Source organism: Pteropus vampyrus, unplaced genomic scaffold (genome assembly GCF_000151845.1).
Source record: "Pteropus vampyrus isolate Shadow unplaced genomic scaffold, Pvam_2.0 Scaffold43, whole genome shotgun sequence".
Lineage (NCBI taxonomy): Eukaryota > Metazoa > Chordata > Mammalia > Chiroptera > Pteropodidae > Pteropus > Pteropus vampyrus.
The window spans coordinates 3,786,016-3,801,486 of NW_011888824.1; the positions used below are offsets into that span (position 1 = coordinate 3,786,016).

The 15,471-nt window shown below is 34.4% G+C and overlaps 1 protein-coding gene across 1 annotated transcript in view; it reads left to right on the forward strand.

Moving 5' to 3' along the window:
• The window catches only part of THEMIS (thymocyte selection associated), a 166,394-nt gene that overhangs the window by 138,236 nt on the left and 12,687 nt on the right, over positions 1-15,471 (forward strand). The window contains exon 5 of the mRNA XM_011358729.2: positions 13,399-13,552. Coding sequence (XP_011357031.1) covers positions 13,399-13,552 — 154 coding nt within the window. The remainder of the gene's footprint in view (positions 1-13,398; positions 13,553-15,471) is intronic.

Sequence of the window (15,471 nt, forward strand, 5' to 3'; positions counted from 1 at the left end):
GATGTAGGTGGAAGAGACATCTGGACCCAAATATCCTTCTCTTAGCTCTTTATTCCCCATTGTTGCAGAAAAGATCCAAAATCAGACTGGTGAGAAACCAAGCAGCACACGGAGAGTAGGAGAACTCAGGTTTTTTAGTTGGCGGTCTCAGAGGAGCTAGCGCTCTGAAGATCTGGGCCCTGAGCTCAGTTGCAACATTCCTTTTTTGACACAGGCTGATTGGCTAATCTGTCCTCCGACCATTACAACCATTACAAAGCAAAGGGAGTTACTATGGTTGCAGATAGTTACATTGCATTACAAAGGGTAGGAGTTGCTATGGGTTACTGGCAGCTACAAAATGTTACAAAGCATTAGTTGCTAGGGGGTACAAACAGTTACATTTGTTCCTTAGATAGAACAAACAAAAGGGAAGGTGAGTCTTTTCAATTTCAAGTACGACCCATGCAGCAAGCATATTTACAGAAGTAGAACAGAGAGCTGATTAGCCTTTTGAATGAAAATTTCTCTTCACTATAATTAACCAAGAGCAAACATCATGCTGAGTGGTGAGCTTGGCCACACTGGAGGATTAGGTCTATGTGACTGTCTACCAAAAAATCCTTCTAGGAAGGTCCAGGTCTAAATGACTGGATTTACTAATGATTAACCAAGAATATATGTAGCTTGATGAATGCTTAGAGGATTAGTGCCCCCAAATTTTCAAGAACACATACTAGCTGGGAGGGTCATTGGTCATTGTTAAATAAATAAATAAATCTCCATAATCCACAGCACAGAGTTGCCCATGTGAGAAACAGCTTCATCACTCATTAATGCCTACACATCAGAGGAGCTGCCTAGACAGCTGTCATTTAGAGCTTTCCGAAGCTCTCAGTAGGCAAGGCAGATTTTTCCTGGTCTACAGCACAAGGCCTCTTGAATGTAGTGTCATCTGATTCAGAAGTGTCTGGTTTGTTCTTTGAGGTGCCTCTCATGATCCTCAATGTTGACTTTGATCACCAGGTAGCCTGCATTTATTTATGCACTTCACCTTGTTGTTAGATTGCAACCTTACATCCTAATGCCTCCCCCTCTCCCTGCAACATTGTTCAAACTGCAGCTTCTTGTGTAGCTTTGGGGAGAAGTAGAGTCAAGTCTCTGAAATTCTTCCCTTCTGAGACCCTAAGAGAACTAGCTATGTCATCTTAGTGGAGTAGTAACCACCAACCCCAACTTTAGGCAGATGATTTAGAAAACTATAACCTATTTTTTGAAATTCAGTATATTTTTTCATATATCCTCACATTGTATGTAAGTCTGTTATTGTCTTGCTCAAGTCAGGCCAAACTATTTGGAAACTTTTTATTCTGGAAAATTTTAAGTACATGCCAAAATAGAGAGAATAGCATAATGAACCTCTCCAGGTACCCATCACCAAGCTTCATCAACTATCAACTCAAGAATAATTTTGTTTCATCTATATCCTTCACTCTTCAGCCGCACTGGATATTTTAGGAAGAAAAAAAAAAAAAAAGCAGGTATCATTTCATTAATGTCATCAGCAAATACTTCGGTGGATATCTCTAAGTGGTAGGGATTCTTAAAAGAAATAATATAGTTGTCACACCTGAAATCATGAACAATAATTCCTTAAACTATCAACTATCAAATTAGAATTCAAATTTGTCTGTTTGTCTCATAAATGTTTTCTTACGGTGTGAATCAGGATCTAAATAAGGTGTATACACTGCAATTGAAGGATATGTTTTAAAGTCTTTTTTAATCTATAGATTTTTTCCATTTTTTCTCAATTGTTGGAGAAACTGGATTAGTTTACAGAGTTTCCTGCAGTGTAAATTTTTCTGATCGTGTCCCTGCGATTGCCAGTGAGCAGGAGTGAAAATGGGGGCTATTAATATTCTATTTCCAGATCTAGTTACATTTCCAGATCTAGTATTGTCATTGAGCTGTTCTTATTTTGGGGGTCTTTTCCTAAAAGCATTACATATTTCAGTAAATAAATTTATTAGAATATTGTACTTCTAAGCAAAATAAAACGGACTGATTTTTTAAGTAGAACTGACAGTTTTCACACTTCTAAGATTGCTCCATCAGCTATTTTAGGTGGGGTAAAAAAAAGATGATGAACTAATCATACTCTTAAAGATGTCAGCCAAAAATTTGAAATTATGAAGGTTGAAATAAAGATTTACAAACACTCTAAGTGACAATGACCTTCATCATATTTTATGTTATACGATATTAGCAAGTGAGAAAATGAAGCTATGGTAATTAACAATATATTTTAACACTATATATTTTAAAACCTCATATTCTTGTGAATATAAAGAATATGAAAACAATTGTCTATAGTTTTTTAATGTTGTTTATAATTGTTATACACAATCCAGTACTTCATTACATTTAAAATTCACTACAGTTAACATTAACTCTTTTGAGTTTTTTTTAACAGTGATAAAGAAAAACCTACATTTTATTGAATACGCTGGTTCTTCCTAAAAATTGCTAAAATAATCCAAAGAAGTAATACAGTGACAAACTAAAACCATTTTTTTCCTGAGAATACTTTTGGAAGATGTTTAGATAAACTGAAGATTTCATTTTGCTAATATATGTAACAGGCATAGAGTAGTGGCTGACGCTTAGTAAGCACAAAGTAAATGTTAGTTATCGTTATTATTTGCATAAACAAATGACTCAGTGAAGGAGATTTTCTAAATAGTTACATGAGAGCTCAGATTTTTCCTGACATGAATGCTTAACATATTCACTAGATAGTGTTTCAATAATGAAATCCACGAAGAAAAAATTTAGATGCATTGAAGAAGCCATTATTCTATTTTTAATGACTTCTTTAGTGAAAGCATTGCTTTATGGATAAACTGAATAAGTACAACTACTTATAGAGCAGCTGCATTGTCTAGAATTTTTAAAAGTGTTCCTCAAGGAAGCTTAGAGAGATGAAGCTACATATGAAATACATTCCCAAAATGTTATTATAGGCAAGTTACTTCACCAAAGAAATTGTAGTCAGAAGTTTACAAAGTTCTTCGGAATATTTTGAATATGGTTCATTTATAGAAACAAAAGTATAAAATATAACAGAATCCTCATGACACTTTGTGAGATAGGAAATGACTGTGATGCTCTTTTATGTAAAGATTTGCTGATTATCTTATGACAAATAAGTTTTTCCAAAATTAAACATGCATTAATATTAAGATTTCTATTATAAAAAGGTGTTTGGATTTGTCTACCTCATCTATGATAAGTGCCTGTCAGTAGTCTGCTACCTGGAGGAACACAGACATACACACTTGATCTGGCTCTCCAATTAAAAGGAAAAAAATAACTATAATAAAAGAATCATCCTATATAGAATATTTTGAAAATGAATTTTTTTAAAATAGTGATAACCTTATGTGCTTTTTTTTGCTGACAACAATGCAATGTAAATAGTGTTACCTATAAAACCTCTTATCTTGAAAACTTTAAAAACTAAGAAACAAAATTTCTAACCATTTATAAAATCTTCCAAAGAATTTCAGTGGCCTTTAAGCTCAATAGTTAAAATATTAATTAATTAACTGCTAATTCACATCTGTTTAATTAAAAAAAAAAACAATTCGATATCAGAGAAGATAGGAATTTCCTAGCCAATTTCAACATCTTTGTAAAGTTAGTAGACGTTGCTGAAAAATATGTATCATGACTTAGAACAATTAATGTACTTTATTCATTTGGATCCATGTATATTTATGAAGCATGTTTTAGTGGTTAAATACATTAAAACTCAATATATAAGTCAACTGAATTATGAAGCAAATAATTGAATTGCAGTATCACAGTGTTAAATCAAAATTTAAAAAATAATGAAAACTTCAATCATTTTTCTCAATATAATTAATAACTAAAATAAAATTTTGTTTAAAATATTTTTTATTTTTATTTATTATATTAATGGTTCTACTCTGAGTTTGTTTTATAATGCACATATCTTAATAGAGTAAATGCACATAACTACATATATGTTAACAAAGTACATATATATGCAATTTAATGTATATGTACATGTATCACATTTATGGTTCGTGCTTAAAATTTTGATCATTAAGAAGACACAGTCAAAATTATTTAGATGTTTTGGATTTAGAGGTTGGTAGGAAAGAGAAAAGACAGCAAAGGAGATGAGTGAGTGACAATTCAAGCGGCAGAAGAAAGACGAGAACACAGTGTGACTGGAGGCTGAGAAGACGATTTTTTTAAAAAACGATGAGGTGGATAGCAGAGTTATGTGCAGTAGAAATCTCAGGAACTACAAGATCTGAGAAAAAGCCATGGGATTTATGACTGCTGATTAAAAAGTTATTGGTGAAAATATTTTTAGTCAAGTAGTAGAAATAGAAACCAGATAACATGCAGTAAAAACCTAGATAATAAGTGAGTGGGAGGAAAGGAGCAGGAAGAACAGATTACTTTTACTAAAGTTTGACAGAAAATAAATGAGAGAATAAACTAGAGTGGGCAGTACATCAACGGCAAAGTGTCACAGTCAAGAGGGGAGGCATCTACTTTAGAAAGAGGAAGGGGCATTTTGTAAAAAGAGAGATCAAGTGAACTTTTAAGAAAAGACAAATGAAGTTGTGGAAATTGATTTCGTGTGGCCACAATCTCAATAAATTAAGTGAATAAATAACTTTCTAAGATTGAGGAATGTCAAGTTACAATTGTGAGCTCAATAAAAGGGGGAAAGATGTGCAATATCTTCTACGGACCCCTCACAAGGAACTGAAGAAGATATCGTTTGATAAGTGAGCAAAATTGAAGACCAAGATGTCATCAGGCAACATGAATTTTTATCAGAGCAAAATAGGAAAATTACAAAACTGTTTCTTTTATTACTATTATTTGTTTGTTTGTTTGTTTATTACCAGCAGCGAGTTAGCTACCTCTGTTGAAAGAAGAGAAAATGGATTTTCAGGACTGGCAAAGAGAGCAGGATGGAAAGTGAGGGTTTTATAAACACAGCGAGAAAACTGTTACTAAGCTGGTTCTAAGAACCCTGTGGGTAGGAAAACGAATGAGGCAAAAAAGAGGATGATAGGTGGAAATGAATTGAATACTGAGAGGGAAGAACAGTGTTAAGTGTAAAGACAGAGGAAAGCCTTAGAATCCCAGATCTTGATGATAGATAAATTCTGAGGGACAATGACGTCCAAGTTCTGATTGCACTTACATGAGGTTAAAAAAGAGAAGAGAAAAATATTTGACTAAATGATTATGAGCAATATTCTCTTTGCAGGGGTGGATCCTAGATGACCGAAGGGTCATGCCTGGATTCTATAGACATTTAGAGAAAGTGTTGGATGATGGTGCTTTATAAAGAGATGGGGACTGAGCTGTGTGTGCAGGAAGCGTAAGAAGGGCAGCCTGCATGGGAAAGGGTTTCAAAGAAATGTTGCCAGGGTTGAGTTGAGGTGAGGAGGTGGGACTGCATTCTATGTAGGGCACTTTGTTCACTATAGCATGAGCTTTTTATACTGTAGCAACACTTTGCTGGTAAGAATGCCATGTAACAATTCATATAATGTGAATGCTCAAAGAAATAGTCAAATGAATCATATTCATTAAAATGATTTCTAGCTCAAATGATGATACAGTAATGTTTTAATCAGGTTGCCAGGATGGACATCTTTCAAAGACTTATGTGAAAGGCTGTGTTTTAATAACCAGAAGGTAAAATGATTTCAAATGTAATTTTTAAAGAATAAATTTAGAATATTTTTCCTAGATATAAAACTATTGTATGGTACACTGCAGTTCTCATCTGCCATCTGCAGCAAGAGTTGCTCTGCTGGACACTTTTCAAATGCTATTCATATGTCCACTGATTCAAAACTAATTTCACCAAAAACTAATCTAAACAGAAAATGTGTCGTATAGTTTATTCTGCTGTGGTTTCTGTTTCTATAATTTAAACTAAGATTAATTTTCCTACCTCACAGAGTCTAAGAGTTAGAATTTTCTGATGAAAATAGGAACTATGAAAGTTATAATGATAATCATGTGAATTAATAATTTTAAAATTTGCAGGAGGGAAAAATGAAGATAAAAATGTATTTATACACAAAGAGCTATTTCAGTGTCCACAATATTAACACTGTAAGTAAGCCAGCCTTGGTATTTTGAAGGGGATGCACTTGTAATGACTTTTAAATAGCGAACCCTTTGCATGCTTGTCCATTATCTAGAGTGACAGGACTAACATCTTTGAGGGCATCCAGGCTTCTCGTTTATCTTCTTAAGAATAACAATTATACAGAACAGCTGTCTATTCTGACTGTATTTTAAAATAAAAATATGTTGATTAAGCATTGCCTCAGGTGTCTTATTTCATCTTTGGCTAAATTCATAGAAGATTAGAGTAGCAAGAAGCAGATTGAATTGAGTTTGACAAAAGAGTATGAAGAGCTTCTTCACCCTGACTACTCTGGAACAAAATTCTTAAATGTGTTTTGATCAAACAAAGTGTGTGATTATATCAAGTTCTTCCCACATCCAGGAGCTAGAATTTGTTTTTTTCCCAAGAGAGTGGTCAAATCAACATCATCAAATCAGGATGGTGAGACTTCTAGATGTTGAATTTTTTAGTTCTCAGTTTTCAGCAGGAAAAAGAGAGGAAGATGGCAACTAAAATATATGAATACTGTTCATCTCTTCCTTTAATACATACTAGGTTCTTAAAACATACCTTTGAAAGTATAAGTTTAAATTCCGCTCAATAGTAAATGAAGGATGTTTTCCCAAAGAACATGGTGAGATCTTTGATATAATGCATGTTAAGATCTCTAATCATAGTTCCATCAGGGATGGCTTTCTTGGGTCTGGTCCCAGCAAGTCCAGCAGACAGAGGTCTTTAAATGGTTGAGATGGGAGGCTCTCATCTCTTACCAGGGCAACTTAGGGAGCAAATACAGGCATCTTTCTTTTCCATAGGCCAATTGCCTCTTCTCCAACCCAAGGGAATTGAATAGACAGATAGAAAACTCCTACTCTTTTAAATATCTGAACTTCTTGTCACACTTAGAGCAAGCAGGAGAGAAAGAGATTGTCCTGTCAACCACAGTTGGGCCCAATAGTGTCTAAGTGTAAAACCACATGCATGTACCTGTGACTGCTGCTGAGGCCACCAATCAGCTGCTAGCTCAGAGCCCAGCTATCATGGTCCTAATTGAAAAAGAAAGTATGCATAATTGAGGAGAGAAGAGCACTGGCTGAGGAGTGTAATGCCAGCAAGGAGTCTCACTTGGAGGGGGCGGGGGGCCCATCCTGAAGTTCTAGGAAAAGTGAAAGAGGTTGGAATGGGCTTTTGATGGGCGGATGATACAAGGCCTGCCAATCACAAGCCTGGGCAAGCTGTCTGCAAACAACCGAAGGCTGAAAGGGTCAGGAGTTGTGTCAATGACAGCGTGTCTTTGGGATTGCGTGGAACAAGCTCAAAAGCATTTTCTTTTAATAAACAGTTTATGATTATAAATGCGTAATTGCATGAAACATCAGATAACTGAAAGAGGGGACTATTTATATGAATTATCAACTTTAGATTATTTTTCAGTTTACATTCTTGCTTGCTTAAATATTTTCTTCAGAAAAAAGTAAACATCTGCCTCCATTTAATTGAATATAATGCACAATGAGAAAATTATTACCTTTTTTAAACCACTCAATAGTCTTATAAATGAGTGATAGTGATTCAACCATATAACAAACAAAAGAGGAAACACACACATACATACACATATAGACATACACATTAGAAGAGAGATTACATGTTCCTCTGGAACAATAATTTGATGTATTATTGAATATTTATCTATATTTCTTATCATTAAATTTTGACCTTTATTTTTTAAGAATAGTTATTGTTTCTGTTGTTAAGTAGAATTTAATTCTGAAGAAGGGAGTTAGTTACTGAGAAATTTCTTCCCAAACCTCACTTAAAATTTCTTACCAAGTATCACCTGAAAAAAGTAATTTTTCTGATGAGAAAAAGTACAGGCCGTGGACAGGAGGAGTTGTTTATGCAAGCAGAGAAGAAGGTAGCTTTTTTTAGTCTGTTAGGAGAGTGACTGATTTTTTACAAATTATAAAGCAAAGTACATTATCTGGGATACTTCATGTTGTTTTAAATGTGAATATTTAGTCCTTGGGCCAAGACAAATCTTGTGTGGCTTTCTAAGGAAAAGCAAGCCATATGTCCCTTGAGAAAAAGGACACAAGTGAATATAATCATGAACCGAGAATCTCAATGAACTGTTTGGAAAATAATGATGTTTACCAAACAGCATGGCTTTAGGTATGAGATGAAAGATGGATTTGGAAAAAATCTTTTAATTTTTTTTATGGACATCTGGTTAACTTTTTTTGGTAATGTTTATTTGTTCCTTTCTTTGTTCATGAGAAAAATATTCAGTACCTTGTAATTGAATCACTGCTTCCAGCAGGGACACTGAAACCAGTATGCAAACTACAAGCCAAGAATAACATGAGAAATAATTTAATAGTTGTTTTATACTAGTAGACAGGATCCTAATGACTCATTTCTAATGACAAGTTAAATGCAAATTACACAAAATAACAGGATTTATTTTTGAAGTACAGCTATAGAGTAGTCACAAAGGCCTACTGCATGCCAGTTCAAATTTATCTGTGTTCCTTTTTATTCTTTGCACACATTTTATTTTACTCATTTTCCTCTGGACCTGATCTTTAGGTTGAAGACTTGACATCATGTAAGCAGTGCCTGACAGAGAGTTTTATTTCTTCCATGACCATCAGGCCACAATCCTGTGCCTCAGGAATATGAGAGCCACTGTATATACACACTCAGTTCTCAGGATCTCACTTTCCCTAGCATAACTTTTCTTTGATTTATAATGCACATATATAGTAACCAATTTAAGAAATGTATAGAATACTATATAACTATAGTATTTTCAATAATTGTATGTTTATTTAAATAAGTTTTTTTAAAAAACAGAGTTTGCAACATGTGTGTGTGGTTTTAAATGGATGAAATAAGTTAAAAATGTGTGTGCTGTTCAACTATACAATAAGGATTACTGTTAGGAGTGACTGTATATCACTGAACATAAGAACATGTGACTATGTAGTGGCCATTGATAAGCTAACCAAAGAAAAAGTCATAAAAATTAAGACTATATTTTATTCATGCATTTATCCATTCATTTAATATGTAGTTATTTGATATCTACTATATTTAAAACACTGAGATAATGACTGAGAGCAGCGAATAGGAGAGACATAGTCCTTATTCTTGGTAGGTTTATATTTTAGCCAGAGAGATAAACATTAAACACTAAACCAGGTATTATTTAACGTAATTCGTGAAAACTACTTTGCAGCAAAGTACAAGGTGCTAAAAGACTAGAAAACAAAGGTGCTAGCTAAAGTATATGGTGAGAGAAAAATTCTTGAGACTCAAGATTTAGTAAAATTAAGGTGAAAGAGTTTGTGGTAATATTCCAGGCTAATAGAATAGCTAAGTGTTAAGACAGGAAGGAAGGACAGTGGGACTGTAGAATTAAAGGACATTACAGTTGGAGTTCAGAGTACTTATCATGGCAAACAAGCTTCTGCCTCATCTAATTTTATAAATCTGGCCCCACCTCTGTGTCATAAACATATAGATGGTAAATTAAGTCATGTAATTTTTGGAATTATCTAGGGATGGTAAAAATAAAACTGGATCAATAACAAAACCTGGAGAAACTCTTAACAATCAATATTTAGGTAGAGAAGTTTAAACCAACAGCAAAGGAGACTAAGAATGAGTGGACCGAGTGGGAGGAAAAATGCTAGAAGCCAGAAAGGAAAGTGACTAGACCTGTCAAATGCTGCTGAGGGGATAAACAAGGTAGAGTCTGACAGATTACTAGCCAGATTGAAGTTTTAGAATTAGGATGGACGCTATGTAAATTAGAAAGGGAAAAGAGCCTAGGGGGCTGGTGAATGTAGAGAAAGTTGAGAGATCAGTGGATCTCAAGTCCCAGCGAGATCTAAGAGTAGTCCCAATAGAAGGGGGTGGTGGGAGGAGGGGGAAGGGGGGAACAGTCTTGAAGATAAAAGTGTTGCCTAGAGTGAAGACAATAACTTGAGAACAAAAAATCAGATGAGAGGGAAAGACACTTAGTAACTTTAGGAGTGGAAAAGATTCTGGTTATGACAGGTTTCAGGTGTGACTCTGGGAGTGAAAGGCTAAGGTGGAGAAATAAAAAGTTCTTTTGTAATAGGGAGATCCGTCCAGTCAAGATATGAAGTGGGATGTTTATGTAGATGTGAACATCATCCAGGATCATGGGGCAAGAAGGGAAAACAATAATCCAGTCTTTTTATGCAGGATGGATCGATAGATGATATCAACAAGAAGGGCGATTGTGCATAGCTAGTTGACAAGAATGTCAGAGCAGGGATTTTTTGCAAGGAGGTATCGATGCAATAGCACTATGGGAAAATGTATCATTAATCAAAGGGTATCTAGATTGAGGAGGAATAGCAGCTATCCTCATTTGCAGAGATGCTCTCCTCAGTAGAGAATGAAGGTTTGGTCAAGGTAAGAAGGCAGAGACAGTGTTCTGAAAGGAAGTTGAGTATACAGTGTAATTTGTAAACCATGGAGCAAAGTTCTGAAGGCACAGTGGAAGAATTTGGGAGATAGGAAAGAAGAGAGAGGGTTAAGGGGAGAAAGAGAGAGAGAGAGAGAGAGAGAGAGGGCAGGGAGAAGTGTAGCTTAAGGAGTGCAATTGCAATTGGGCAGTGAAGAACAGAGCATGTGAGAATTTTATTGTAGCAGATAATCAGTACCTGGGCATGGTTTGGAGACTCAGGGAACTGGAGGGAAGGCTGACTAAATAAACAAAGTCAAAAGATTGTGGCAGTTTCAGTAGCTTAAGACACATCTCCCTCTCTTTATATTAAAATCAGGAAATAGGAGCCTATATGTAATAAAGTAAAGAAGAGATTGGAAAATCTGACAGGGCTTGACTAGAGGAGAATCCAGTGTGGGAACAGTCTCCAGTAAAGTGGGTTTCTTAATTATTGAAATGCTAATATGATTATAAAATGTACAATCTATGCTAATATGATTATAAAATGTACAATCTCCCAGAGATTTGTACCAAGAAACACCGGGCCTTTGTAATGCTTGACTCATTCTGTTCAAGCGGTCATTTTCTCTCCTTAGTCTTTCATATTGAAAATTTCAGATTTAAAAGTTTTATTTAATTCAGCATTTTTCCTTTGAAGTCTAGGATGTAAAAAATAACATATAATATACACGAAGTTCTTAATTTTCTCCTAATGTCTTAATATTATCAATTAAATTCAGTATGGAAAAGTAAGAAGCTATATTCTTTCTTTAATCTAGATTATTGCTCAGTGCTGAGAAACTATAATTTAATATTCATCAAATAACTTGAAATAATAATATATTTTCCAAATATATTCAAAATATAAAATTAGATACTGGTTGAATCTGTTTGTGGATTGTGGATGAGTCAAGTGTAAATATGTGTAGTGGTTTATTCCTTGTTAATATCAACATTCAAACTCTCATCTGAGTTGTCCCTGGAGTGTCACCAGAATCCCATTCTTTGTCATTATGATGATGTTCCACATCCTATCTTAATTCTCTGCTTAAATAATTTTAAAAATTGTGTTTAAACAATTTGGAGTCTGAAACTATATCATATTTATATTTGTATTCTCACACTATAACCAGTATCTGAGATAATAAAGATAAATGGTTGTCGAGTGTACCCATTGTCTATTGCCACTCAGTGCTACATACTCACCAGAAAAGTTTAATGGCATAAATCCGAAAACACATTTATTTAGTTCATGAGGCTGTGGGCTTCAGTTGACCTGAGGTAGTTTAAGCTGATCTAGGCTGAGTTTGCCCAAATGTCTGAGGCTATTCTAGCTGTTGGTTGTCTCAGCTCAGATGACTGGGTAACATGAATCTGCTCTCTGTCCTGTTCAACATGCAGCAGGCCAGTCTAGGCATGTGCTCATGGCATAGTGGAAAGACAAGAATGAGCAAAAACCATTATGCAAGCATCTTTCAAGTCTCTGTGTTGCGCATGCCAATATCCTCCTGTTGGTCCAGAAGAAGCCACATAGAAGTCAAAAGTCACAGTAAGAGGGCATTGTCAAATTACATGGAAAAGAAATAGATATAGAAAGGAATAAAGAATTAGGGGCATCAGGGCAACCAGTCCACCACATTGAATGAATACATGAACCAATGGATCAGAGACCGATATAAGGAGCACTGGACTAAGAGTCAGGAGACATATCCCCAAGGCTCGCACCCTTTATTTTGTTAATTTGGATGGATCATTTAATTATGCTGGACCCTAATTTACCCTCATCGCTATTTTCCAAGCTTTAAAACCTTTAATTCAAGCTTTTAATCATGGCTATTAATGAATTTAATACTATACACAATCGATAGGAGGCACATAAGAAAAGTCATTTATTACCCTATCCTTTGGTGAGTCAAAATAGCTATGTGGATAGCCAAAACTCTATAAATCTTTGAATATTTTATCATTACATTCAAACCGAACAACTTCTAGTCTGAATTTAAGTATAAAGCATAATCTGAAAGTTCAATTTCCTACTGAGGTCTTTAGTTTTCGCTTCTATGTGATGATTCTTTTGAAGCATACAAAATACCAGTACAACATCAAACACTATGATATTTTATATGTGAGATGAGTTTTAGGGTCCTCTGATGTTATGTCTTAATAATTCATTGTTAGGATGAATTATTATTCTTAAATTGACTAGTGGAGCTTTGTCAAATTTGCATAATACTGATAAAAAATGTGGGTTATTTTTTAGGCAGATGTTATAATTTGTTTTATATAAAGAATGCAAATAATACAGAAATGAAATCTGTTGTTTATTATACAATATGTAATTACATACTGTATAATGAAATGCTGAATTATTTAACTATGAGAATAAAACTGAGTGAAAATGTTCTAAATGAAAAATATTTTATAAGCTTCACAAGGAGAAAGTAATATACAATAATGGCCTTTGAACATAATTTTCTCTGCCTGAGATGACTTCTTATTCTAGTCACTTAGATTGCCTTGAAAATTTCACACCTAGATTATCAAAATATTATTGATGAAAATATAAATTGTAACTCACTTTAACATATAGAATGTTTCGTTTCAGATATAAGGAACAACTTGCCATGCCATGTGATAAATGTTTATCTTTGTAATATCTCTTGGAAGCATTTATTTTGGACTGATAATTTACTTGTGAAATCAATCACTCTGGCCTGTGCCATTTCAGAGCCTCCATGTAGACATATCCAAGAAACTTCACTCAACTCAAGCCGACCCAGAGTCAAAAGCACCAGTTGATTGTCAAAATGATTTGGCCGATCTGGAGAAAGAGAGAAGTACGAGTGGGGCGACTGCAGTATCAGGTACCGATGGAACCACAGGTTGGTTAAGCCACCATTGATACTGGTTTTAACTGCCTATGTGATAAATGCACAATATAAAGATTCTTACTCCTATTTTGTTTGGACTATATAACTCAGTCAAAGTGACTGCCTGACTTGCAAATCTCACTGGAATATAGTTTTAAGTGTAGCAATATATTAAACACTCACAATGATAGGTCTGTTCATTGTTTTCATTATTAGATTTTTCTCATTTATGGTTTTCATGGCTGAGGCAGTATTTTATTTTAAGATTGCTTGTATTATCATGACAATGACATTTTAATATTTTTTGCCAGAATTAACAAGAAGGATTAATGGCTTGAGAAATGGTTAACATAATTGAGATGTTTCAATTTAAAGAAGGGTCAGATAAGTAATCTAATGCAGACTTAAATTATGATAGCTTAATTTATAGAGAGGGTGAGCTGATATTTTTCATCTCTACTGAAAGCGAAACAGAAGCAAATGGACTTGTGGAGAAGTTGATAGCATTTGATTAAGCTACTAAGACTAACTTTCATATTGTGGAAATCTGGGATGAGTTAGCAAGGGAAATGAGAATTTCCTTTCTTGGCAATATTTTAGACACACCAAAGCAGCTCAATTTCTAGTACACTTTATCTTTGAAACTTTACATTTCAGTTTGTACGAAACTTGAAACTGTAATTATTCTTAAGCATATGGTTTGTTTCTTTCGCCTCCTTATCTGGTTTTATAGCTACATTCTTTTCTTCCAAGGGCATGTAAAAGTCAAAATACTAGATATAAAGTCTCTGAAGTGTTTCTGCTGAAACTCTGTACAATCTGTGTTCTTTCATGTAGTTAGCCTACCGGCTTCTGACACTCCTATAAAAATATCCTATAGAGCTTTTCCTATTACCTTTTCACTCACTCTCTCTGAGTGATAAAAATGAAATTCTGTAAAGGGCTTTGAAAACCATGCATATTGCAATTCCTCCAAATTTCAAATACTAACCAAGTTTGACTATAAAAGAAACAACTACTGCAGTAAAAATTGCTGCAGCGTGTTAAATCTCAGGCCATTAGTAATTTATTAGAAACTATTTTTTCCTTAAGATTATGGATCCTAAAAAGTACCAGGTAACACAATTCCTGAGATCGAAGTTTTTGTTTCAATCACAGGAAAACTTGTTATCGGCCCTACCACATGGCAGTCCCACCTTTGTATCCTTTGAATAGTGCAGAGCATGTTATAGCCCAGGCCAGCACCTGCTTTGAACATACTGCCTGTCAGTGATGGTTTGAGGAAAAGGAGGTCCTGGAATTAAAGTAGAGGTTCCAGGCTGATCAAGACTCTTTAACTTTATTCAAGAGAGTAAAATGAAATCTTACTTAGGTTAAGGTAATTTCAGCATGCATTTATTTAGAAATTATGTATATGCTCATCTGAGCAATATTTTCATTTGTTTTCCCTTTTGTAATTACTACAAATTACAGAATCTGTCTTCATTATGAATTAGAGTTATATGGCAGTTACACATGTAGAAACACAAAAGTTAAGTAAAGCAGAAATATAGTTTCAAACTTCCTTTACCTCATTTAATGTAGTATATGTTTCCTTATTTTGAAAAAAAAAAAAAAAAAAAGACTCATTGGATCTTTACTGAACATTTGCCAAACTTGGAATGAACTGGTCATCTCTGAATGTTCAATCACCACCTTGGAGTTCAGGATGGGGAAATATAACCTTTTTTGAGCTTTCCCGTCTTTTTAATAATTAGACATAAGTCAGTCATTTACTAAATTATCTTTGGGTGAGAGTGGCAGTTTTAGAGTCTTTGTGGCATATTACAAACAAAAAGACAGGGGTACTGCTTCTCTAGTTTTGCTGGTTCTGGACACCCAGATGTTATTCTTTCAGTTAGATAAAGTGGAATTACACTAAAGGGAATTAT